General features: G+C 34.3%; 2 protein-coding genes across 6 annotated transcripts; one reads left to right on the top strand and one right to left on the bottom strand.

Annotated features, from left to right (window-relative positions):
* Nucleotides 1-71: 71 nt before the first annotated feature.
* On the bottom strand, nt 72-15,693 carry LOC144848099 (dnaJ homolog subfamily C member 5-like). 3 transcript variants are annotated; one of them, XM_078704790.1, is made up of 6 exons: nt 15,529-15,693; nt 8,642-8,723; nt 8,129-8,185; nt 7,676-7,828; nt 6,230-6,538; nt 72-1,470 (listed from the first exon to the last, which is right to left on the bottom strand). In XM_078704790.1, the coding sequence occupies exons 1-6, from the start codon at nt 15,582-15,584 to the stop codon at nt 1,465-1,467; spliced, it is 663 nt and encodes a 220-aa protein (XP_078560916.1). In that variant the 5' UTR covers nt 15,585-15,693; the 3' UTR covers nt 72-1,464. The 3 variants fall into 3 exon arrangements, with proteins under 3 accessions (XP_078560916.1, XP_078560914.1, XP_078560915.1); XM_078704788.1 differs by lacking the exon at nt 72-1,470 and having other exon boundaries at nt 2,645-6,538; XM_078704789.1 differs by lacking the exons at nt 72-1,470; nt 15,529-15,693 and adding an exon at nt 13,065-13,463 and having other exon boundaries at nt 2,645-6,538.
* Nucleotides 15,694-20,238: 4,545 nt separating this feature from the next.
* On the top strand, nt 20,239-27,691 carry LOC144847778 (ATP-dependent RNA helicase DHX58-like). Of its 3 annotated transcripts, none has more exons than XM_078704293.1 (7): nt 20,239-20,285; nt 21,876-22,612; nt 23,222-23,482; nt 23,627-24,482; nt 24,950-25,103; nt 25,444-25,577; nt 25,870-27,691. In XM_078704293.1, exons 2-7 carry the CDS (start codon nt 21,886-21,888, stop codon nt 25,997-25,999), a joined length of 2,262 nt encoding a protein of 753 aa, XP_078560419.1. In that variant the 5' UTR covers nt 20,239-20,285; nt 21,876-21,885; the 3' UTR covers nt 26,000-27,691. The 3 variants fall into 3 exon arrangements, with proteins under 3 accessions (XP_078560419.1, XP_078560420.1, XP_078560421.1); XM_078704294.1 differs by having other exon boundaries at nt 20,265-20,285; nt 21,840-22,612; XM_078704295.1 differs by having other exon boundaries at nt 20,271-20,285; nt 21,873-22,612.
* Nucleotides 27,692-27,756: the final 65 nt, after the last annotated feature.

Below are 27,756 nucleotides of genomic sequence, written 5' to 3'. Positions count from 1 at the left end.
ACATGAAGGAGTTTCAAACTAATTTAAATAAATTTAATGTATTCACAAAAGTTAAGGATTTATAGAATAGACACTGCAAACCAAAAAAAAAAAAAAGTACCGTATTAAACTTTGCCGACATGTTTGGTATAACAGATGCAAGAGCCAATAAGTTGTACATACCTCAAATGTAACTTTATAAATTTAATTTTAACATAATAATTGCTGTAGGCCTATAAGATTATTATATTAATAAGATTATTATATTAATAATATTAATATTATTATAAGATTATATACATCTGAACATTTTTAGGACATTAGGATATCATTGGAATTTCATTGAAAATATTTACACAAAATGCACATTTTAGCAAATTCAACAGCTTATAGGCCTACTTATAGATGAGAAATTCCAATTTGGATTTGCCAGTATAATTATTATGATATGTAAACGGCAGTTAAAATATCAAACTCCTTCTTGTTCTATTCATTAGGCCAGGAGAAATACATTATATGGTTCTCATCAACACATCTCAAAATATTGGTGTGGCAGGATTTCGCTATATTTTAATCACATGCACAGTATTTATAAGGGTTGACAGGTCAGTACGTGGTACCTATCTCCAAACCATGTTGGCATACACTTCGACATTAACATACGGAAAGTCATGTTTTGTGAAATATATAAAACAGAAGAGAATGAAAACTTATCGTTGACAATCATTCACGATATTTATTTCCGGAAAAAAAGATGAACCTTTTTGATGGAGGTGCAAGTTTTGCATGTGGACGGGTAATGAGAACCATGTATTAATCCATTTCCCATGCCTTAGCTTCGTTCATTTAAAGATGTATTGTCCCTTTGTCAAATTCCAAAAAAATAAAAAATAAAAGATTTCGAAAAAAAGTGGGTCATTTTGAAGTATCATAATAGTTATTAACTTTCACCAAAAATTAGTCGAAAAAAAAATCATTTAACTGAAATACAGACGTTTTTTGGTTAAAAAAATAACTTTGACTTCCAGTCAGAGTTTTCGATCAAAACATATCTCATAATGCAACGCACTTATTTGACTACTCTGTATGCATAATCATAAAACTTCCTCGCGATCTGTGTGAAAACACCTTCTCAACCGTGACGAGTTGTAAACAATCCTAATTAGCATCATGCATAATGTATAATCATGGTTTGAAATCTTTGTTTACTTTCGCTCGCGACGATTTTCCAGACGAAATGTAATCAAATTAATTTAGCTGTTAATTACGTAAAATTGTTGTTTTTGGCTCGAATTTTCGACTTAAAGTGAATAACTTTAATATTACTTTGATATGGCCAATTTAAATTTAGAATATTCTGACCTTCATTTTTTTGTGTTTCAAGGGACAATACATCTTTAATTTAGAGAGAAGAATTACAGTGTGTACTATAAAATAGTTTTGGGATAGTCTTTACCAACTGTTATCTTGTTAAAACCATCATTCTCAACCCTATAAGAAAAATATATATAAAATTAGTTACTTTGAATAAAGTTTTCCTCCAATTAAAGACCATTATCAAGGGTGGATCCCTAATCTAGAAAAAAAGGTGTACACACAAAGAATCCATGCACTATAGGCTCTAGCTTGTATGAATCTGCCTCCTCGTAATTGTCACATTTCTGCTTCAGTCAGTCAGTTTTGGATTTCTTGATAATTATGCTACGTTCATCTGGGCTACAAATAAATGGTCTCTAATTGAAGGATTATACTACATTACAATATGTTAAATCAATGTTGTTAAGAATATATGGTGTTAATCAATTTAAAAATACAATAATAAATATATTACTTTATGTTAGGGTTTTTATAAAGGGTAAAACATATGTAATTGTGATATGTATTTATATGTTTGGATAAAGCATTCAAATGTATCAATGCCAATATTAAATAAATGCACAATTGCCATTATTTGCATTTAAGTTATTTGAAATATTTCACATTAGTTTGTGTAATAAGAATAGTTCAGAGAACGGAACAAAATCAAAATTTACAAGCATACTAAAAACAACACTACTGAAAACATTAATACTATATACTACTGTACAATGTAAATCAAAACACAATGAAAATATATCTGAAAATAACTGATAAATGTTGGGAATATTTTCATAAAATTTCGTCAGTGACACCACAAAGTGATGCTACTTGTGTGCCTACGCGCGCCAGCATGCTATTTTTTTTTTATCAAGTGACACCAATTTTTTGCCTTAATATTAATTTTACAAGTTTACATCATTTGAATACCTGCTTTTCAGCTTTAATGCACGTAAATAAAAAATATTGAAGCTGAAATTATGTGGTTTATCAAGCACTCAACTTTCATTGAATGTGTTGTCAAAATGCTGTTTTTATCTGGCGTCACTAAAAATTGGTGAAATATTATTAATTATTCCTATTCAAACTTTTGGGGAAGGATCTCAGAAAGGGTATGTCAATGGTACCACACACATACAATAATGAACAAAAAAAGAAAATAATGAAATGGCATCTAGAATCTAATATAATGGCATAATATGACCACACTATGATGTCCTCCCAAGAATGCCCATGATGACAACATTAAAATAATTTATTTAGCTGAGGCTCTTAGCATGGTATAACATAATAACTAGCTTAAAAGGAATATTTGATATTCTAATTTATTGCATCAACACAAAATGTAAAATTTACTGAGTTTGATAATTATGATTTAGCTTAAAGAATATATTTTCCCCTAACAAAAAGGTAATAGTAATACTGAACTAATACTTAACATATGACACATCACTGAATTAAACAAATGTAACCCTTATTTCTGAAGATAATATATTGTATTACAAAATAATTCAAGAAATCTTGTTTAATTCAAGATTAATTTAGCTCAAACGGGGAAATCTGTAGATTTCCTTAGAACCCTCTGCAGTTAATATCACTCATCTTTGTAGCATAATGATGCGATCTTCTAGACAAAAACTTATGCCACTGGTTTCATTTGCAAACATCTAAAATAATTAATTCAGCTGTGTCTGTATTTGTAATGAAGCTGAAGAAATCAATCATACCAGAAGCCGTAACGCCCCAACTGGGACGGTTAACCTACCTGGCTATGACATGCCATTGAGAAATATCATTAGCGTGCCATACAAACAAACAACAAACTTAATTTATAATTTTAATTATATTATCAATATTTCATTATTATTAAATTATTTCCAAAACCGCATATTATTAGGGGAAAATACATCTAATATGCACAATTAATAAAATACCTAAACATACCATTTATATAATTCTTTATTTAACTCAATATACATGTACTTACTTGTTCCATAACTATCAAATCATTAAGAAAATTAAATAGTAGTTAGTAAAAATGCAAATTAATATCATATATATTTTCTAATTAATAATTATTAAAATCTGCCTAAAACAATATTAAATATATTTAACTGAATTATAATTACAAACATGTAATATATTAATTGAGGCTACTTTTATGTCTAAATATTATTGTAAATTGAGATCGGGGAATACCTAAAAGTAGTTTTTAGATTAAGTATTTTTATGTTAACATACATACGCATAGTTTAGGGAAAAATACACCGCTAGATAACAAATTTAAAACAATTTTAGGTTTCACCAAGTACCCCAATACAGTATATCCTCTAGTATATTCCCACCCCCTAGAACATGAAATTGGGCCAACTTTGGGGTGAAGGTTTGACTATACCAGGGGAAACCCTGTTTCAGGAAACGAATGATTGGTAAGCATCTGACTTCCTACATCCATACCAAAATTCAATACTAGGACTATACTTGAGGATATGCCTGTTTGTGAAATCAGACATAAAGAAAGGGGTGGGATTATACCCGAAGTGGGATTATAACCGAGGATATACAGTAACACAATTAATAAACTTTTAGCCTAGTTTTTCAGTAACATCTTTACATTAAGTATACAAAACTACACACTACTCAATGTCTATACATTACTAATTACAATACATGATTCTTCAGTTTTCCATTAAAAATAAAATATTTAATAATGCTTTTTATATTCCTAGGGTTAGCATTCTATGCCAGAGTACACTACTTCAGAAGTGGGAACTACTATGCTTGTTGGGAATAAATTACATATACAGTAGGGTTGATATTAGTATTGGCCTGGCATACAACGTCTAGTGTATACAGTATCTAAAACCACTTTAATGTGCGTGCTAGCCTATCGTATATATTGTTTAACGGTTTGCAGGGCGAAATCAAATATTGATATAAAGTTTGCGCTACACCACGTTTATATAGTTCTGAAAATAAGTGTTTCTTAGAAATGAGTTTCTCAACAGTTCTTTTATGAACTATATACTGTACACATGATGTATTGATAGCCTATCTTCTTGTTTGGCTATTGGTAAATCAGATTAGATCATAATTTAACACAGGTTGAGGTAATGTATTAATGGGTTTTGAACAGAATCAGAATCAGGTCTGTATAGGTTTAAATGTAAATGGCCACTAAATGGTTAGAACTTGATAATGAGGCCTACAGTGTACCGTGTCAAGCAGACATAATTTTATCTATCCCTTTTTTGTGGCAGTTTCAATTAAAATATCTAAAAAAACACATTTAATTCAACCATTAATATTTATAAATATTTAATACAAAAGGTGAAATCATATTTCACTGTGGAATGCAGGTATTTTTTCCCCTAATTTAACGCCATTCAACGATTCAATTTATCTATTTACGCATATGGTTCCCAAAAATGCATAAAATATCCTTTCCCCATTTCAAAAGTTTAAAAACAACTTTTAATGTTTTATCTTTATATTTTATATTTAATGTTCAATAATTCATCTAGTACCAAAATATTAACTATACCACATACTCAACACCCTCCTCCCCACCTAACTCCAAAAAACCTGTGATTGGAAGATTTTAATACAAATATTTTTACATTGTATTACTATACACATATTTTTTATTTAAAATTCTACATTAATTTCATTTTCTGTATTAGTGCATTAAAAAAAAAGCATATTTTTTTTTTTAGATACCTTACCTTGAAAGTGAATGCAAATGGTTAGAATTCCAAAATAAATGTAAATTTAATGAATAAAAAAAAATTGTCCAATTTGGAAAAAATGCACGTTGGCAAAGCTAAGTCCGGCCTATCAGAATTTATTATAAAAATATGAACAGCCCTTCTTAATGAAATGCTTGTGGACAGACAAATGAGCACTGTCTGGTGGTAGCTGAACACAAAGGAATCTTAAGAAAGATAAAAGTTGTTGTTAAACCTCTAGTCCACTGTGCTTTGAGCTGCTTCTCAAATAGAGCGCAATTTAAATATGAAGCCAGAACCCATTATAAAGACAGAGTTCTCAAGAAGTTTCTTAGGTAAAAGATTTCAAAGGTAAAATTTGCCCGCGAAAAACACCGTTGACTTTTTAGCTTTGTTCTCATGGAAGGGGCTTGAATATGAAACATATTAGAAGAATGAAGAGAAGGTTTCAATAGGGTACAACAAACGAGCCAGACAAACCTGTAACCTGGATTTTAATAGAGGGGATCTTTTCCAACAAAAGGAGGAAAAAATTGTCTATTTACCATCACTTCTGCTGCTGCTATTCTGTAGTTTGAAAGGGTACTTCAGAAAAAACACAGGCTTAGCAAATATTACTGTTATTTGAAAATTATTGATTTAAAAATGAGATTAAATTTAAGAGAAGCTAAATTATCATCCATTGTTTAATTGGAACCCAAGGAAAGTTATTAATAATAGTAATAATTTTAAAAATGGATCATGTGATGCATAATTTTTCAATAGAATCCTAGCAAGGCCTTCGTATAGTTTATGCGTCAATCCAATTTTAAACATAATTGTAACGTTTTTATCATTTAGTATTAAACTATGCTTTTCATTTGTTTCTGACATTTTGCTGTTTATAAGAAATGGCATGGATGGTCTAAAGACCACAATGGACGTTTTATAGTAAAATGATGTTTTTAAAACTGTATGCAGAGATCAATATGCTCAAAAGAAATTATATGAAATGCATGAATTACACGTGAATGAAAAGTGCTAAAACAAAGCTACAACAAAACAGCTTAATACTGGGTTTTCTGAAATTGATATTGTTAAATAACTCTAGTGGAATATGGAAGGCGGGTAATGCTATATCATTAACTATCTGTGTATGTTGTTTTATGGTCGCCTTGAGTCAGTACCGTTTTCTCATTGGGTTGAGATGAGTTTTCTGGAGCAGGCATTGGTATCGCTACATTGGCAGGGCGGTGGTCGTGGGTGCCGGGTGTGTCGCCGGCCTGGTATGATGACCCGCCTGATTTTGGTTGCGTCATGATTGGATCGCTAGATCCTCGGCTTCCACTGCCTTCGTCCTCGTCTATGACTATGTTGATCTCATCGTCTTCTTCTGGCGGTCTGGGGCCGCACCGACCACAGCAACAGTTGCAACAGCAACAACAACATAAGCAGAAACAGCAACCAGTTACAAGGAAACAACATAGAATAAAGCCCTGCAAAAAGAAAAGTTCATTTTATTCATTACAATTTTTTTATACGTATACAACAACAAGAAACTCCTCAATTACAAATGGATAAATTATAATCCATTGTGCTTAATATGAAATAAAAATGTCATTGAGGCTTACAGTGATAAAAATAAAACACCCTGGCAGTTACAGTAGTAGGTCATGATTGAACACTGGATTTGGAAGGCAATACAGTCAACTCTCTCTATACCAGACACCTTTGGGCTGACCAAATAGGTCTGGTTTTCCAGAAGGTCTGTATTCGAAATGTGTTTTTAATTTGAATTTAGGAGCTTTTGGTTCACAAGAAAAGTCTGGTACTGGAAGACCAAGTTTCTGGTTTTCAGAATTAGGAGAGTTGACTTTACTTGTATAACAACCAAGCTACACCTCACTTCTATTACACAATGATTTATTGTTTTTTAATTAAAAAAGGAATTTTATTGAAACAAAACATGAGAAAATGCACTTTTAAATTTGTAAATAAAGTTCAATACAGTAATCTATGATTTGACCAAATTACTTCAACAAAAACTGTATTCTGAGCTCTATGCATTTCATTTCACATAATACTCTGATATTGTATTAAAGTATAAATATTCATTTTAAACAATTGACCAGCTGCACAGTGTGGTTGTAAAACATAGAGCAATATAATTACACTGAGTTCAGACCAACCATGTCACTCTTAGCATCATACTACCAGCTTAAAATTTAAGCATATTGTGTAATGCATTGCAGTCAGCTATCTACAGTGTTTGTCTTCTTTTATCAATGAATTTTTTGCTTGATGTGTTAATTTGCTTAATGACACTGCGTCACTAAAACAAGCTATGGCATAGTCCATCATCGCACCAATACACCACCTCCCGTCTCCCCTTCCCTCTAACCCCCACCCCAGCAGTATTTCACAATCTTGAATTAAATACTGATTAGCCTACTTTTTAGACTTTCAAACACACATTTTCAATTGATGATTGAGTGATACAAATAAATTAATAAATAATGTTCCTACATTGTGAAGTAGAATTGTACTTTTTTTGCATTTTAAAAATTGATTATAAAATATTATTGGTACAAAATTAAAAATATTAAAAATTAAAATCTATAAAAATATCTTACCCGGAAACATTTACTATTCATCATAAAGTATAAATCAACGTTTTCTTCACCGATTTGTTCGGCAATATATAACCCCATAGAACCGTACTCATCATATATCCTTCGTTTCCTCTCATCGCTAAGAACTTTATTTGCATGATTAATTTCTTTAAACTATAAAAAAAAGTGTTAAAATTAGTGACCAACAAACTTGATATCCTTCGGCTGACCAAAAGTTGGTCAACTGTAGACAGTGATCGATCGTGATGTAAACAAACAAAAAAATAGAGGGCGGTATTTACGATTTTACTTTAAAACTCTGAAGTTTCTCAACGTTGTGAACGGTCACACAGAGAGTTTATTTCGGAGTTTGATGTGAAAGACATTTAAGTATGCTTAATAGCTTTATTGTACAGTACACATGTTGTAAAGTGGCCAGACGCTTTATATTCAAGTTGTTAATAGTTTCTATACCTTTTCAGCGGCTTCTGGGACTCCTGGGTTCTTGTCCGGATGATGCTTTAAAGCTAACTGTGTAAGCATTAAAATAATAACAGGAAGTTAATATTAATAAAGATATGAAACTAAATTATTAATTAAATTAATATTACAAAGTTTCAAATAGAAAGTACTGTCATTAGAAAATAATTTCATAAATCGTCGTTCGGTATTCAATCAATTTAAATTTTTTGTTTGTTGTTTTTTTTTTACTGTACACTAAAAAAAGTTTCAGAACGTGTCTGTGATAACAGAAGAGGTTTAGTGTGACTTATTATCAAGGCAATCTAACAGGACGCTGAGCTTCGGAGATCAAAGGGTTTATCTGTGTCTGCGACCATAACAGTACTGTTGGTATTTGTCGCAGCCATACTTAAGATCAAAGGACTGCTAGGAGTTCCTATCTTGGCAAGGCAAGCTCAGTGTCCTGTTGTTAGATTGCCTTGCTATACGGTATTGTACTGGTCTTTGCATTTAAGCACAAATTACCTTCCTATATGCCTTTTTAATTTCTTCAGGTGTTGCTGATTTTTCTATATTTAGAATTGCATACAGAGATTCACCAGATGTACTAAAAGAGAAAAAAATAAGAAAAATTACAATATAGAATTCATACACTTTTTTTAAAATCCTAGAATATATGGTATAATCTAATAATTGTTTAATAGTAAAATGTGTTAAAAATTTAAATGGAACCAATTTTTAAGACGATTCATTCATATATGCACAGTACTGTACGTACAATACTATGCTGGTACTATAAATGCTTTCTAATGATTATATCAATTTACAAATAAATTTATAATCTCAGATTAGCATAACTGTATAATTGTAATGGACTTATTTTTCTAGTTCGGTGACAATACATTGGCAAACCACCTTTAGTTTTGTGTTTAAGAACCATTCCACCTTTTTAAAACTTTATTACAACTATCAAGTTTTTTTTATGGAATGGTCATAATAGTACTTAGGGAGCTTTTGCTTTGCGACGACTATGTCATGCTTCATTGTGCACATTCGGGGGAATATTGGGAGGAATGTCCTCATTCTTCACCTCGACACAGGTTTGATGGTTTTCTAGGTAGAATCTCTACTCAGTGGAACCATAATCCATAGCCACTACATTGTCAAGGCTCCTTCGCTCCATGGTTCTGGTGGTAGAAGGTCTTCTACAGTAGGATAAGGACTATATCTGTCAATCCAGTGTACACATCTAGCTCATGTGCACTTTAAAGAACATAGTACATTTTTCGAGATGAGTAGGGGTTACCCCGGTGTACTAGTTCACACACTGTCGTGGACAGACGTTATGGCGCTGTAATTGGCTGCCAGTGACAAAATGGGACCCTTAGGAGAGAAGAATGTCCACAGCCCTCTGATCTCCATGAAATAGTGCTATATAAATACCACATTATTATTACAGTATTCTCTATACAGCAAGAGCAGTCACAAAACTATAAAGTATTGTTTGTAAAATGTAATGCTCATGTTTTGAACAATAATTCAGCGCTGAACTGTACATAAAGTTTATTTGTGCTTCCACACTTAAACAGAACAGTTCCATTGAAATCACTAAATCCTTTTGTGTTGCTATCAAGCACAAAGTGGCAGACCATTGATAGATATCAGTTTTCAAAAACAGTTTAAAAAAGTGTATGGAGGAATATTGTAGTATGGTTAAACTATGTTTAATGTTGAAATGAAGGTACATATAGTACATGGATCTGGAATATAACATTTACACTACAGTAACAGTTTGTGTAAAATTGAATACTACCGTACAGTATATGGGCCTATTGTGATAATTTTTTTAATTTTTAAATTGTTACAAATGTGAAAAATATGTTGATTCTAATAATTAAAGCGGCCCACTATAAATACCAGCATGCATCATGTGTGGATTGATATTTTTGTGTTGCTTCTGTGATACTGATACACTTGATGTTATACTGTATCGTGAAAAACACATGGGAAAAACTGGGTCTTCTCCGATTTGTATTAACAGATTCCGTTAATAAGACAATTACAATTCAGCAATGAAACACTGTCTATACAGTAGTGTACGATGTGTGTACGTTACCACTGGCTTTACCAGCTACACTACAAGAGGTCATTTGATGCAAGCTACTGTTTTTCTCTTTTTATCATAATTAACTATAAAACGTACATTTAAGACAAGGAACCACCTGGTTAAATGTGAATTATTTTTACAAAACATCAACCATTGCAGGGAAATACCATTTTTAATTAGCAATCTGATAGCCTCTAGTCTTTATCTCACTGAGCCTACAGTAATACAGTACTTTAAAATAACTCTATATTTATACCCCATTCTTTCCCAACAAAAGCCTGACTACTATTATAACTGTACCAGGGTCTGTGAAGCATACACAAATATTTTCTGCCAATTGTTGACGATTTACACCATGCAATAATTAACTTGAATTGATTAACTGTTTGGTGGCTAAAAGGGTAAAATGGCAGTCACACATTGCCAAAGGCCATTCACTTCAACAAGTAACAATAGCAAATATTGATTATTGTAAAATGCATTTTATTATTAGGCCTAACTATGAAAGTAACAGAATACAAGGAGACAGTGGTTGTAGTGTACTGAATAGAAATTACTCTGCCAATTGACACTACATAACTTTTTAAATAAGGGTTAAACCATGGTTAACATGTACATATTCAGATAATGGTATTGTAAAGGCATACATTTCAAATATAATATCTGGTTAATTGTACATATAATATTTGTAACAGAAATCAAGACGAAAAAACATGAATTTCCCTTAAAATGGTCAAATACAAACTTTGGCAAAATTCTGCTATAAAAACCAGGAAGAATTTTTTTTCAGTAGTTAGGTAACTAATGTAATAACATGTCTGGTGACTCCTAGAAGGTGAAAAAAGATGGTGGATATACGGTGGATAATTTTTGCTATAGTATGAAAACTGTGAAGAAACGCAAAATTCTTGCATCAATGTTTTGTAATAATTTAAAATTTCTATGCTAAAAAAAATATACACATGTACATAACATTTCTCAATACAAACTCAAATTTAGTTTCAGTTAGTAGGTCAATAATGATGCCAATACCCAATGTAAATTTGTATTTCAACAAATCGTTTTGGAACCAAACAAAATCTCTGCAAATACTTAAGATTAATATCACACTGTACAATTATATTTCACTGGGGATATTTCAGGAAATTACCTGTTCAAATATTGACACATTATACAAATACAGTTATGTATGAGGCTTGCATACTGTAGCATTGAAGAGTATAAATATCTAGACCAGGATAGAACTACTGTTTTATAATCTAAAAAACCACAAGAACATATACAACATAACCTAGAGTATTAAAACTGCTACCAGACCTGTCTTTTAAGGCGAGCGAGTGCGATCACTCACCTAACACACTCCTAAACTGCCCTTGAGGAGTGTGATTTACAACACACTTAAATTTGGTAAACTTCTACACACCAAAATACAAATAGCACCCCTGAATGTATTGAGGAGTGCAAATTGTAGCACACTTATAATTTTCAAATGACAGTCCTGTGCTACCAACTTCAAACCCTCTCTGCACCACTTTAAAGAGGTTCCCTTTATTCACAGGGAGATTCAATTAACAACTAAACATTGTTTTTTGAGAGAAACACAATCTTGTATAATAATAATATCATGAGTGAGGTATACTGTAAATAAGGTAAGATATCCAACTCTTCTATTTTAGGATTACTAAACTATTTTATAGTAAACATAATATAATTTTGCATACATTTTATGATTACACTGTATAAAAAAAATGCATACGATAGTGGTCTAGTGGGATGCAGGCGTAATATTGTTTTGAGCATCAACAGCAGTGTCCGTAAGCTCTAACTGTATACAGTCAATAGCCACCATATGTGATCTAGTATCATGGTTGCAAAGACCAGTACCAATGCAAGAAGTAATCAAATACAGTAAAATGCTTGGTAAATTGTAGTTCACAGAATTTAATGAATTCTACTTTCAATAGAAATGTGTTATTTTATATATACAATTGCAGGTGATGGGGGAATTTATTCCGAAAGATGTCATATGGGGGTGGGTGGAGGGGGTGCATTTATTCGAGGGGGAGTTTACAAAGCAGGGCATTTATATTCAAATAAATACAGCTGTAAAATTTATCATTGACAGTAAATCATATTATTTAACAGCTGTGACAGTGAATCTATTTATTAAAAGCACTTTGGGCAATCTGCTGATTTTTAAAAGCACTATATATATAAATTTGACAACATTGACATTATATTAGTACTGGTGATCAACTTCTTGCCATACTACACAGAATAATTATATTGTATTTACTAATTAGCCAAATTTTAAAAAAAGAAGAAAAAAAACAATTAGCAACAAAGCGCTATGCTACAGTAATATTAGTCATTTGTATACATGTATTTTATTCATTGTAAAGTAACAACAAAAATTACTGTACAACAAATTGGTTATTTTTTACTTTTATGTTGTATTATTATCTTGTAAACAATGTTTCATCATGGATTTTTGTCGTAATACAGTGAATAGAATTGAGACAATGAACATACTGAAAACAATACTGTATACCACTTATAAAACAATCTACTGTAACTGCTGTTAGTAAGTAGCCGGTAGCTTCTAGTAGGTTATGTACCTTTTGTTTTAACAATTGAACTACAGTAGGCCTAACAATATATTGGGCAGTAAGTTTCCAGATGTTACTAAAAATACTAATATAATATTCAATGTCAGAACGTTCGTCAGTGTTAAATAAAATCTGTATTATGAATCACTATCCATTAGAGTGCTACAGCATAAAAGCAATCAACTCAATAATATCTTAACCGCCTACGGAACAAACAAGCAAATAAACCCACCTTTCTTTGTTACCAACCAACGGAACCTTATCATCCTTCGTCATCTTCACTAAAATCCCAAGTTAGAGGTGACAGACTCCAGACAAAATACACGGCTGATTATTATTATTACGGGAGGAAGACGCTATTTAAAAACCGGCAAAATAACTGGAAGCTTTACATACGATGACTACTCTCATCTAATTATGTACGTCTTCATCCGTCATGATCAAATTATGTTCACTGAAGCGTGACGTTGCAATACAACAATCAATAATACAAGTAATTTCTTAGTGACCTTTGACATATATAAATTATTGATTGATTATTCATGAGGAGTACATTAGCTATTCAGCCACTGTTTGATGGTTTTTGTCATGCAAGAGAAAGTCTCAGTTTTTGGCCAATAATAATTTATACCAAATTAATATCAGTATGGTAAATGTCATGTGACCAGTGATCTCTAGGTCACATGAATATTTTATGATAAAAAGCAACATTTTATCAACAAATTATTTGTAAGTATGAATTTTAATATTTATTTTTTAATACTCTGGGTAACCACTTCATTACAAAGAATATCACCAGGTCCCAAAAAATGGGTTAAAGCTCTAATGGCTGATTTTTCATTTAGCGTTTTAAAGGCAGCTAAGGTTTTAATTGAAATTATTTTAAATATGTTGGTTATTACTGTATGATGATTTTATTGTTTTGTACAGAAACTATTAAAATTAGTTATTAAGTAGTAAGGCCATTATTTAAGTGAGTTAATGAGAGCCATACTGCCGCTTCATTGGTATTTATTTCTCTTTTCTTTTCTATTAACAGTGTTTGTAAAAAAACAATTTTAAATAAGAGAGGCAAATCCCAGAAAGTGTAAACTTGTGGTGGGCTGCCAAAAAATAAAAAATATCAAAAAATCATAAAAAAACCAAAGTAAACAAAAATAACCGAATTGTACAGTATGTGTATACTTAAGCCATTCTGAATGCTCAGATTCCCACATTGTTTGAGTCAGGTTTCAAAACACTTTTTTTAATACTTACCATCATCTTTTACTCACTATTTCTTACTTACTATAGAGCCTCGAGGGATGTTTTTTTTATACTTAGTACAGTATATTTAGATAGAAGGGCTGATTCAGAGGTCCGACCTTCTCATCGGCGTACTGTACAGTAGTGTTTACGCTTAAAATGCATCCAATGCGTTTTCATACTGTACATACACACGCCACACACATACACTTTCTTACACTCTAGGTAGGTCTAGGTAGTAGGGGTGAAGGTAAGATACATCCCTCTAGGAAAATGTTGAGTAAAGCCAGCCCTACCTTACCTAAAGAAAATGGTAAAAAAAAAACCCAAAAAAGAAAAAAAAATTGTTTAAAGTCATCAAGCAGAGAATGAAACTCGCAACCCCCACCAACCAGCCGATCAAAAAAAAACATTATTTGTTGTAATTTGTATGAATATTTAAAAAATGTATATTTGTGAAGTATTTTTAACTGACCAATCAGGTTCGCGGTTCGCTAGGCTGAGTTCGTATCCTATTCCTAGCCGATTGTCAAATGATTGGGAGCATGGATGATTTGGGCCATTCCAAGACGATGGGGTACCAATGCGTGTGGACGTTAGGGCCCAACTGTGTGGACGTTAGGGCCCAACTGTGTGGACGTTAGGGCCCAACTGTGTGGACGTTAGGGCCCAACTGTGTGGACGTTAGGGCCCAACTGTGTGGACGTTAGGGCCCAACTGTGTGGACGTTAGGGCCCAACTGTGTGGACGTTAGGGCCCAACTGTGTGGACGTTAGGGCCCAACTTTGTGGACGTTAGGGACAATCGGGCCCATTCTAAAAATATGATCGGGTCCACGTTTGTAATACTAAACCATTCATAAAAGGCCTGTTTCTGCTAGATCGTATATTTTTGATAGCAAAAAAAAGAACATAAAATAAAAGCACATCAATCAAGTCTCTGACTGCTGCTACACAGGAGGCACAATCAGTGGGTCGCAATAATTTGGTTACTGTGTCAACACCCCAACATTTCACTTCATCCACTCGGTATGTATGTGCGACAGTATGCCGAGAACTCAATTATAAACTATAATGGAACGGATTTACAAACTATACTACACGCTATCGGACCCAATGTTAAGGTAAGATAAAGGTAGGCTTAGTTAGGCCTAGATGTTCCATTTTTAATTAAGACTATCGACACCAACAACGCTTCTAAAACTATCAGGACCAACGCCTCGATCGGGCCCATAAGACATTATAGAGACGATTATGGGCCCGATCGTCTCTATGATGGCCCCGATCGTCTCTATGATGGCCCCGATCGTCTATCTACCATCCTAGCCAAGGCCTAGCCTAGGAAGGTACAGTAGGTAGCGAGGGGAGATACCGTAGATAGAGGCCTTATTATTAATATTATATTGGCCTAGCCAGGCTGGCGGTATTATTGAACGAATACATCGGACTCACCTCATAGACCGGGTATCTTTTCCCCCATGACCATGTGGTTGATTTTCAGGATTCATTGTGTATCTGTGACTTAGTTCATCACATTCAAAATGAAATATTCCCGTTTATCAAGTTCCGCCCTTTCAAATATTTTATTTCAACATACAAACGACTAGCTGCTGCTGCTCGGCGGCGCGAGAGAGGTTTTGGAAACAGGCTAGGCATGGAGGTATATTCAGAGCGTCATTCTGACGACTGGAGCATTCTCTACTTCTCTACGGAGCGCCATTTATGCCTTTATTAACTTAAATAATAGAAATAGTTCTACGGTAACTGCTCAAGTGGACCCAATTTAGCACCAGGGTAGCACAATGATATAAAATAGAAATAAAAGTCACTACTTTTAATATCGTTTCGTATATACCCATATCACAAACTGACAAACAGAAACATCTTGGCATTCACATTGATTCAAATTTATCTTTTTCTTTTCATGGTAAATAAACTCCGTTCCAAACTGGGCTTGTCCATCTCAATCTTATCGCGTGCTCGGTCATTTCATTAATAAACACACATCCATACTCCTCTATAACACTATAATCCTCCCACACATTGACTATTGATGTAGTGTTTGGGGAATCAGATCGAATATTTACCGAATACAGACCATTCAAAATAGAGCACTTCGCATTATCTTAAAGCTCATCCTCTCACACCACGAACTAACATTTACAACACCTTAAATCTTCATACAGTCCAAGATCGCATGCATCTAACTGGGCTGCCTTGCCTACAGGTCTGCAAATGGTCTTGCTCCGGAATACCTTGCCCTGCGTCAAATCATAGATGTACCTGAAGTGTCAGTGAGAGGAAATTTGTCGCCCCTTTCCCTAAAACTGAAACTTTTAAGAACAGCTTCATCTATAGAGCACCAACATACCTGAATTTGCTACCCACCAAACTGAAAAAAGAAATGCGGTAACAATAAATAATTTTTAAGTCTGCTCTAAAAAAAATATTTAATCCCAAAAGAAAAAACTCAACGTTTTATATGGTATTGTAGGCTATATTTTTGTATTTAAGTACATATATATTATATATTTTTATATTTTTTGAACATAGTTCATCCGTTTTTTCATATATGTTTTTGACTGTCTGCATATGCTGTTTAGGGTCACCCTCACAAATTAAGGTTTAATAAAAAAATAAAATAGAAATAAAGTCACTAAATTTTAATATCTTTTCGTATGTTAATACAATGTGCTCAAGTGGACCCAATTTGGCCCCAGTGGAGCACAGTGATATAAAAATGAAATAAAGTCACTAAATTTTAATAACTTTTCGTATAAAACACTGTGGACACAATTTGGTACCAGGGGAGCAGTGATATAAAATAGAAATAACGTCACTCAAGTTTCAATCTTTTCGTATGTTAATACACTGTGCTCAAGTGGACCCAATTTGGCACCAGTGGATTTTTTTTTAAATGGAAAATAATGAATATTGTTTTTCTTTTATTTTGAAAGAGAGATAATTTGAGGATTGTAAAGTGGAACTTTTTTTAAATCAGAAACAAAGTTGCATGGCATTATTTTCCATTTTCCAGACTGCCATAAAACCTCGAAAAGAAGCCCATGTTCTCCTTCATTTTTAGTACTCTTGGGTGGGCTTCTTTTCCACAGGAGTTCTTTTCGAGATTACTTTTGTAAACTAAACGAGGGGAACTGCTAGCTTCCCGCCCGGAAAATATTTTATTTACATGATTTGAAACATCTTCTAATGTAAATAATTAGCAGCATCAAAATTTAACAGTGTGGCGTGTTGACCGTACCATCGAACATACCATCTTTACCATAATACACCTGCACAGACTCATTTGCATAACAACGCACGCACATACCAAACTGTTTAAAATACCCGAAAATGACATCTATTATGTTTTCAAACAACATGCATAAGAATCTTCAGTACCCCACCATGCTTGGGGCTGAGCAAAGACAATTTTGAAAAAAAGAGCTGTATACAGTAGGTTCCCGCGTTACATGATTTGAATGAAACAAACTATATAAGACTCACCAGTACAATATATGAGCTTGTCCCCGGAAAGTGCACCTATTCATTGAAATATAAAATTAAATATTAAGTCTCCAGTACTAGCCCATCCATAGTTGAGGCAGAGCAATGAAAATAGAGCCCAGAAATGCACTTACTTATACTTATTACTATACATGGTCACCTATGATAATTATGATAATGTTAAAATTTCAATATCCAGATGCGACTTCAACATTTTAGGTGGGGTTTTCTACTTTAAAAACTCAACTTCGTATATGCCTATGGCCTAGCCCGGCGGCGGAATTAGTCTAAGCTTCGAAATTGGTATGGAAATCGGCATCTTTGCAAATGTTCTATATTTGATCTTATTTCACTCTCCATTAACCTCATACAAAAACCATCGGAGACTATCTGTTTAAAACATGTTTATTCTGGGACGGCGCGGCCATACACACCAACTACTATGAAGAATCGGACATTTCGCTACCAATGTTGCAACATTGATTAACAAAATCAAAATTTAACAGTGGGGCGCGTTGACCGCGAATGACTAACAATACCATCTTTCCTACTACACCTGCACAAACTCATTTGTATAACAACGAACGGCATACCAAACTATGATGAGAGATTACATTCTCTTCTCAACACGTAACGAAGATAATTAATTCCTTTTTTACATTAAAATTGAGGCCGCTAAACATAAAATTTACGAGATCAAATACATGTAGGGAAAGCCAAAAAAAAAAGAGTAAAAATTCAAAAACTCATTTGCATAACAACGCAGGGCTTACCAAACTGTTTAAAATAGCTACAAGGTCCCCAGAAATGACACCTATAGTATTTTGAAACATGATATATAAGTCTTCACTACCCCACCATGATTGGGCTGAGCAAAGACAATTGAATATGAAATTAAAATATTAAGTCTCCAGTTAAGCTCACCATGGTTGGGGCAGAACTAAGAATGAAAGCTTAGTCCTCGGAAATTATGAAACGAAATATAAAAGTCTTCGGGACCAGCCATACAATGGTGATTGTTTCCCAAGTGTGAGACATGCAATGCACGCGGCCGTGACGGTAATTCAACAAAACAAAATATTATGAAATACAAACAGAGCTAGCACACAAAAGCCTACTTACTAATTTTAATATTTCTATAATTTAGAAAACAATTAGAATTATCATATCACCTTTGATAATTTTAATGTTAAATTTCAAATATCCAGATGTGTATTTTAGTTTGGGTTTTAAAAAACTCGACTTCATAATTATGCTTCAATTTCGAAGATCTGCTTAAAACATATTTATTTATTTATTCTACCATAAACTTTTATTCACAACATATTAGTAGGCCTACAATACAATATCTTGCATGAAACGGATATTTAAAAGTACACTATAATGTGTAACGGTAGAATTACAATTCTAATGTAAAAGATTAACAAAATAAACATTGAACAGTGTTGTGTGTTTATCGCGAATGACTAACAATATCATCTTTCCCACAGCACATGTGCACACTCATTTGCATAACAAACGCACGGCATACCAAACTACGATGAGATAAAATTAATTCTCTTCTAAACACGTAAGGAAGAGAATTAATTCCCTTTTTTTTAACATTAAAATAAATTGAGGGCGCTAAACATAAAATTTAAACCACCAAAGCAGTTTGCGAGAGCCAAAAAAAAAAGATGGTAAATGTGCTCTCCCTGCCTCAGCACTAAGGCCCTGCCACAGCCTTTTGGGGTCGTTTCCACCACATCACCAGATGCATTGATGTTGTCGCCTCATGATGTGTGGTGGAAAGGGGGACGTATAATTCTGTGAACCCCAAACACAGTGGCCGCATGCCTTTAACTCTATTCCACCGACCAGCGTGGGAATCGAACCCACGACATACGTGTTGTCAACACGACGCTCAGACGACTGAGCTAACTGATCATTTTGGTTTCAGCAAGCTTAATAGGATATTTATGACGTAATGATCAATTACGTAATACACGTATAAATAGACTATTATCAGCTTTTCAGTCATGTACTTGGTGGCGTAACGGGTAATGCTCAGTTTTAAGTGCTATCGGCTGGGGTTCGAACCTCGACGGATTTTTTTTTTTTTTTTAATATTTTTTTTTTTAATAGAGATATGTGACACTTTATTGTCGAACATGTATGGTACCATACCGGTAGGTATTCAAATATGATTAATACGAAAAGATATTAAAATTCAGTGACTTATTTCTATTTTATATCACTGTGCTCCACTGGCTCCAAGTTGGGTCCACTTGAGCACGTTTTTTTGTATTAACATTAGGCCTACTGTGTTGATGTCCGAAAATCATTGGTAATGACATGGTTCATAAGGTTAAAAAAATATTAATCTCTTCTATGATATCTCTATTAATAGAGATATCTCTATTAAATATCTCTATTAAAAGAGATATCTCTTTTAATAGAGATATCCCTACTAAAAATGTTTTATATGAAAATGGAAATAGTAAAGGTAGGCGATACTCAGAAAAGAGAAAAAAGCCATTGCAAACCGTATTTTTCGCGGGGTTTTTAAATTTTCAATGAGACATGTATTGATTGTGTACAGTGTATATAAGCTTACACAACCGTGTCACGTGTTACGTGTTACGGCTCTATAGACAGCACCATGACTCTGTAGACACACGTTGAATATTTGAATTCTATAGCCGACAGTTGAATATTAAGAAGTAAGTAAGCAAACAGAAAGTTACTTGTTTTGTTTAAAATTAGAAGTTTCACAATAGCAGACATACAGTAGTGAGCTTTCGCAAACAAAGTCTCGAAAGTGAGAGACATATGTGTCTCACTTTCGAGACAGCGACGACGGTCATGCCTCACTCCTAGACCTCTAGGCAGCTGATTTTATACGCATGCTGCAGGCTTGATAGGCGTTTAAGTACGTTTTGTGCCAGGCGATGTCTTAAAGTCAGTAAAGTTCAGGCCTGGTGATCTAAAATAGAGTAGGCCCTTTTCTATGTTGATTTTTTTTATGTATTTAGAAATAAATGGATTAAATTCACAGTCTTCACACATTCTATATAATGTAATATTATACATATGTAATGTTTAGAGTTAACTAAAAATGAATGAACACGTGTACTGTATTTCGCTTCGTAGGCTGAGCGGCCATTTTTTACAGTTGAAAAGTTTTACCATGACGTCATAAACTTTGCTCCGTTGTTGGACCGAATGCCAGTTCGACCAATCATGGACAAACGTTTGCCCATGGACCAATATATACGTAGTTTAACCTTTTGTATAAATTTATCGTCTTCTTTCGTCTGATCGTTCCGATGCGAAAGCTCGCATAATCTTAGGCGTACGTGTACATACGGCTGTAGTATTTCTTTTCGTACATACTTTGAGACCCCTCATGAAACGTCACAAAACAAACATGAATATTCATTAGTCATATCCATAAGCTGTGACGTAAGAATTGGACTATGGACTTTGTATTTCGATGTATGGGGTTCTGATCCCATGAGCAACTTATTTTTAAATGCGTATTCATGTTTTATTTAGGAAATAGTTCAGCTATCTTTCATATAAGGAGTCCCAAAGTTATGTACGAAAAAAAATCGCTCGCCTGTTAGTGTTTGCCACTAATTGTGAACAACAGGGCATTGATTTACATAACGCGGGTGTAAAAAAAAGTTTAAATGTTAAGATTTGTTTATAAAACCAGGTACTATTTGGTTGTTTTCAAATTAACATAATTATACCTGCCGTAGACTAGGCCTAGGCCTAAAGCTTGGTTCCAACTACTGTAGGCGGTAATGACCAATGATAAGCGATAGTTCAAATAATTCATCGCTTGTGATTGGTCATCACCTGTGGCTCTTACATCCTTGCGTTGCGTCCTAGTTGGAACCAAACGAACAATACTGGAACGCGCACCGTTTTATATTAGGAAAATATTAATTAAAACCACTAACATGTTTGCTACCGCACGATAGCTAATTGCAACAGTTAAGTGTGAATGAATTTTGTTAAAAATTAATTATTATTATTTATTTATTTTAATTAGTTGTTGTAGGCCTATTCTTTGATTTAAATATCTTAAAAGTCTAGTATATACATTAAAAGCCAAAGAGAAATAATTACAAACAAGCTGTACAACTCTATCATTGAGAGTTAAAAGTTATTATATACGAATTTGACTTGTATTGTATTGGTATATAGTTTTACTCATTTTATAACTAGTAAATTTGCTCCCCTTCACGGTCGTTGAAATGTTACAGGGTCGAGAATAACTTGAATATTATTAACACCAGTAGGACTACAACGATGGACAGAAATAACAATCTTACAGACCAATCATCCGACGAATCATCAATAGAGGATGTGTTTATTGAAAACCCTATTAAAGCGAAAGGCGGTGTTTTTCACTGTGTGGCTTGTAATAAGAACATGAGTGGAAATATTTCTCTCCAGGCCCACACTGAAAGCATTAGGCACCACCGAATGGTAGAGCTATGGTTCGAATCTGTTAAAGAAACAGACAATGAAATAACTATTAGGCCTAGGCCTAATAGGCCTAGTGATGCTGCGACATTTTGCTCTACATGCGATGTCCGTTTTAGTGGCCCGATATCAGCAGAGAAACACTGCAGTCAGATACCCCACATTCTGAGAAGAGGTTGCCAACCATGCAGAGTCTTATGTTTTACGTCAATCACTGATTACAAAACGCATATTGAGGGGCAAAAACATAAAAGATTTTTCAATTCAACAAAACGACAACTGTTACCGTTAAAACAAAACAAAGTAACATTCAACCAGGACTTGAATAATACACCAAAACGGATACCGTCACCGCCGTTACAGCTATCTTCACCGCCGTTACAGCTATCGTCACCGCCGTTACAGCTATCGTCACCGCCGTTACAGCTAAACGTTAATAACATCAATTTGAATGTGAATATGTTAACATCAACTACACCAAGAGCTTATCAAAAGGAACTATTTTATCAAGCTATGGAAAGACGTAATGCGGTCATATTCCTTCCAACAGGTAATTAAATGTATTTTAAAAATATTATATAGAGTAAATGTACAATACAAAATGAACTGGACTGGACAATCAATGGAGAATCAGTACCGTCTCAGTTGGTCAATACTTGCTTTGCGCCTACGTCCTTGTGTTGCGATCTAGCCCACTATGACGCAGCGCTATGTCACAGTGCAATGACGTAAGCCACGACTAAAAAAAATTGACAAAATCAAAAGCGATAGATTTTTTTTTAACTGTCGCTTGTGGTCAATTCCTTACGTTGTGTTCTAGTGGGAATCAAACTTAATGACCACATTGATCGCGTTGACGCTGATAATGATCTCATTGAATTTGCTACTATGACCTACGTCTTAAAAACCATTAATTAAAGATTGGTTCCCACTTAGGACGTAACGCAAGGACGTGAACGCAACGAAAGCTTGTTGACCAATGACAAGTGACGGTTTCAATAAGTCATCGCTTGTGATTAGACGTCCTTGTGTTGCATCTCTAATCAGAACCAAGCTTAAACAGAAAGAGGTTGTTTCACGCCCTCCTGTACAGGAGGGATATACACCACTGTTTTGTGACTAATTATTATTATAAAATATTGAACTTTCAATTTTAAAGGCACTGGAAAGACGTTGGTGGCAGCGATGATAATACAAGCAATGCTAGACATGAATCCAGGACGAATTGCTGTGTTTCTTGTTGACAAAATTCTTCTGTGCATCCAACAAACCGACTACTTCATAAAGGAGTTGAAAGGACATGGTTGTAACCCTCCAAACGTGATTGGAGTAACTGGAGGTGGACAATTCACAACGAAGTCGTCGTCAAATTACCGTAGGCCTCTCAGTCAATACGCAGGCCTACTTGTAGCCACTGCAGGTACTTTCTCTCTTTTATAGAAAAACTTACAACAAAGCAATTCTTTTTAAATACACAAATATTGCACCATTAACTTTGATTGATACTTCAAATACTTTAATCTGGAGGCTTTCATTCGGAATTAATATCCTCTTGTTTTTTTAGAGTATTTTCGAAACATGCTTAAAAAAGGAACTGTACATTGGCAAAACATAAGCTTGATAATCTTTGATGAAACTCACCACTGTTTTAAGAATCACTCTTACAACATGATTATGAAAGAACATTACACTTTGTCATCCCACAAGCCGAAGATCATCGGTATATCTGCAACACCAGCGGGAAGGAAGACTAGAGAAGGCGCAAAGTCAGTGTTAGTGCAGTTGCTAGCAAATCTAGGCAATGCAGAAATAACACATGTGGTCAAGTGTAAGGATGATTTGAATAAAGTAAAATCACAAAGCAAACTGGAAATGACAAAGATAGAATTTGATCGTGAAATTGAATTCTTATTATCTGAATTCACAGCGATGGCAAATCATTGTTTAACACGGTTAATGACAAAAACAAATTTGCCTTACATGTTACAAGACAGGAATCTTAACCCAGACGATGTCTTGAATAGTGGTGCTGTTGTACAGGTATTGAATGCTCTAAATGAACTGTCGGACGGAGAAAAGGTGCGGAATTCTCCCTTGATTAGTCATACCATAATGTCTGTGTCTCTATTCGTTACTGCAGTATTTCAATTACGTACGAGAAACTGTATTGTTCAAGCGAAGAAATGTATCAATACATGTTTCAATTCCAACAACAATACGTTCTCACTCAATCAGGAATGTTTGAAACGATTCGTGGAATCTGTTGAAAACTGCGAGATTTCCAATCCCTTGGTTGTTTCGATTCTTAGACAGTTGGGCCGAAGATTTGTTGATGAACAAAGAAAAGATGACGAACCACTTGCTTTGGTTATGGTTCAAACGAGGTTAGACGCAGAAGAGTTAACACAAAAGTTAAACAGGTAGGCCTAAGTATTAGGTAGGCCTAACTAAAATTACAGTTGTTCTGTTAGCGTCGACGATACCAGCAAAGAATAACTATGGCGTGACAACAGTGATGTGATGTTTCCGTCACAGATTATTCATAAGCCTACCGTACCGTACCTATGTTAGTTCCGCTACCTACTAAATTATATCAATAAGTTGATATGATTAAGTCACTCGGTTAAGTGCCGTTTATATAGGCATGGGTTCGAAGCCGACTCGCTCCTAGTTCTGGTGGTGGTGGAGCAAGTCTTCTAGGATAAGGACTATACACCGTAGGTCCAGTATACTTCCCTGTATCAGGAGGATTACCACCTATGTGATAGGGCAGTGATTAGTTTACTATTGGTAATCATAGCCACATTGCCTAAAGACAATATAATAACAATTATAATCTACACTTAGGCTCTACTTAATGTGTCATATAACATCTTGTTGTTTTTAGCCATTCTTTTTTTAAAAGTCGAAACATCCGAGCACTAAAATTGGTGGGTCATGGAAGCGATAGGAAGCCAAGAAAAGATGGCACTACAGCCCCTGGGATGTCTGTCAGTAGGCAACGTCAAGCATTGCAGTGTATTAAAAGAAAAATGTACCAGGTTAGAACTTTTTAGGATCATATTATTTTTGGTGATCGAGTGTCTCACATCATCAACAAAATACCATTAATCAACTTAAAGACCTTTCTGAGAATGCAATAGGAGAACTTATTTCAAGCAAGGCAATACAACAACGGGATGCTGTGCTCCGGAGATCAAAGGGTTTGTCTGTGGCTGCGACACGATCAGCCCACGCCCTTTTTAACAGACACCGCGCGCCGCGGAGATGTAGGCCTAGTACAGTACTGTTGGTATTTGATGCAGCCAGATAAGAGCAAATTTTGAATCAGAATTGAACCAGATATAACAGTGAATTGTCATTATGACTGTTGTCTTTTAGGTGATTGTTGCAACAAGCGTTGCTGAGGAAGGTGTTGACATCCCACAGTGTGATTTAGTTATCTTACTGTACACACCATCTACAACGACAGCACTGGTTCAATTGAGAGGACGCGCCAGAAAGAGAGATTCAAGGCAAGTTTTAATTTACTCGATCTCCACATTGCCGTATCTCCGCGTACTGCATGACAATATTTAGCCACTAGGCGAATTCCGTAATATAGCATCGCATGTGTGTCACATGTGGCCTATTTCATGGAAAGTTCTGTTAAGGGTTACAGGGGTGTCACATACGAAAAACTTGAATATGTTGTATCAAGGAATTTGCTTGATTTACTGTACCCATTTAGAAATACAGTAGTACGGAGAATTGGCTCTGAATTTACTATTATTTGTTTCATTTCAAATTGAGTTTATTTCTCCGTAGATTGATTATTCTTCAAAATGACGTAACGTATGATGATATTCGAAACTTACTGGAAAATGAAAGAAATATAGAGATGGTGATTGCGGATACCTATTGTGAGCAAATCAAGCGGAGGAATAAGTCTAAATAAATCGGATGTTCTTGTTAATACCAAGACTCAGATGTTCATGCTAATGCCAAGACTCGAGTTTTCTTGCTATTATACCGAGACTCGCAGTTTGAGACTGGTGGGTGTTCTTTCTGATAGGTACCAATTGGCTCGGGTGTTCTTGCTAATACAAAGACTTGGGTGTTCTTGCTAATACCAAGACTTGGGTCTTCTTGCTAATACCAAGACTCGGGTCTTCTTGCTAATACCAAGACTCGGGTCTTCTTGCTAATACCAAGACTCGGGTCTTCTTGCTAATATTAAGACTCTGGTGTTCATGCTAATACAAACAACGCGGGTCTTCTTTCTAATACCAAACTCGGGTTTTCTTGCTAATACCAAACTCGGGTTTTCTTGCTAATACCAAACTCGGGTTTTCTTGCTAATACCAAACTCGGGTTTTCTTTCTAATACCAAGCTCGGATGTTCTTGCTAATACCAAGACTCGGGTTTTCTTGCTAACCAAGCTCGGATGTTCTTGCTTGTGAAAAGTGTCCAGCCTATAATTATAATTCCTATTTTGAAGATGGACGTAGGCCCATTTGTTCTTATTATGTTTTTATTTGTTAAACAAACAAGATATTATGAACCACGTTACGGTGCCTCTAAATTAGTTAGTATAGGCTGAATACAGCAATGTGATTAATATATGGTGTTTACAGTTTATTAAACAGTATTAATTAAAAGTATTTTCAGATCAGATGGGCGACAGTAAGGCACCATCATCTACCGTTATACTCCCATGTGGATGTAGTAGAGGGCCTGTTGTCGAAATGATAGGACCTTCAAAATATCGGAGCATTTATCATGAGGATAGTCATATCTAAACCAACGGTCGGTCGCGAGGTGTTTTTAGAACTAATATGACAGTAATGCTCACTTTTACTGTCTCGGATAGGCCTACGTGGAAACTATCACAGTTTTTATTCTTTGTATATTCAATGGGAACAAATGTTATTTGTAGAAGTAGGAGTAGAATTATATCATACAAATGCTTGCTGTGCCGTTAAATAAGTCATACGCCACTACATGCTTTTTGACTTCAGAGATTAATGTCATTTTAATCATGAGACGAACAAGTGGCCACTCACACATTGGTAAGACAAACAATAAGTAAAAGATATAAGTTCGAGTAAATTTATTTACTATCGTACTTATTTTGACCTGTCGCATCTGTCTATAACCAATTTAATTTTGATAAGTTCAAATAATCTTGATTTTGAAATCAATATAAACAAATAGGCCTATAATATTGGATATAACAAATCAATTCTGACCACAAAGAAACAACACCACACCAGAAACTCTGACAAAAATATGATTTTAAAAATGAATAAATATACAAAGATGACAAAACAGAATACTTCATTAGAATAACGGGTTAAAATTAACTACAGTTTAACATTATTGCACAAAGATTAGGAAATCATATAACACATGTTTTGAAATAATTAACGATTATTGTACATTTTACTAGGTATTTATACAAAAATACAATATGAATATAACTTATTTTTATTTTTAATTGTTATTGTGATCGTTGTAAATATTGAAAATACGACTTTGGATAATATTCGTATAAAATGTACAGGCCTCGGGCAATATGCTCTTGAAAATGCGAACCACGAATCAATCAAATACTGTATTTAAAATAAAAAACCTAGAAGATCTGCATATCGTATTCATCTTAATCGTCGCTCAGTCGTTCAGGTCAAATGAATGTTTCTGTTGCTAGCATG

Source organism: Antedon bifida, chromosome 7 (genome assembly GCF_963402885.1).
Source record: "Antedon bifida chromosome 7, ecAntBifi1.1, whole genome shotgun sequence".
NCBI classification, from domain to species: Eukaryota; Metazoa; Echinodermata; class Crinoidea; order Comatulida; family Antedonidae; genus Antedon; species Antedon bifida.
Note: the sequence above shows the minus strand (reverse complement) of the source record. Positions and strands in the feature narration are given on the sequence as shown.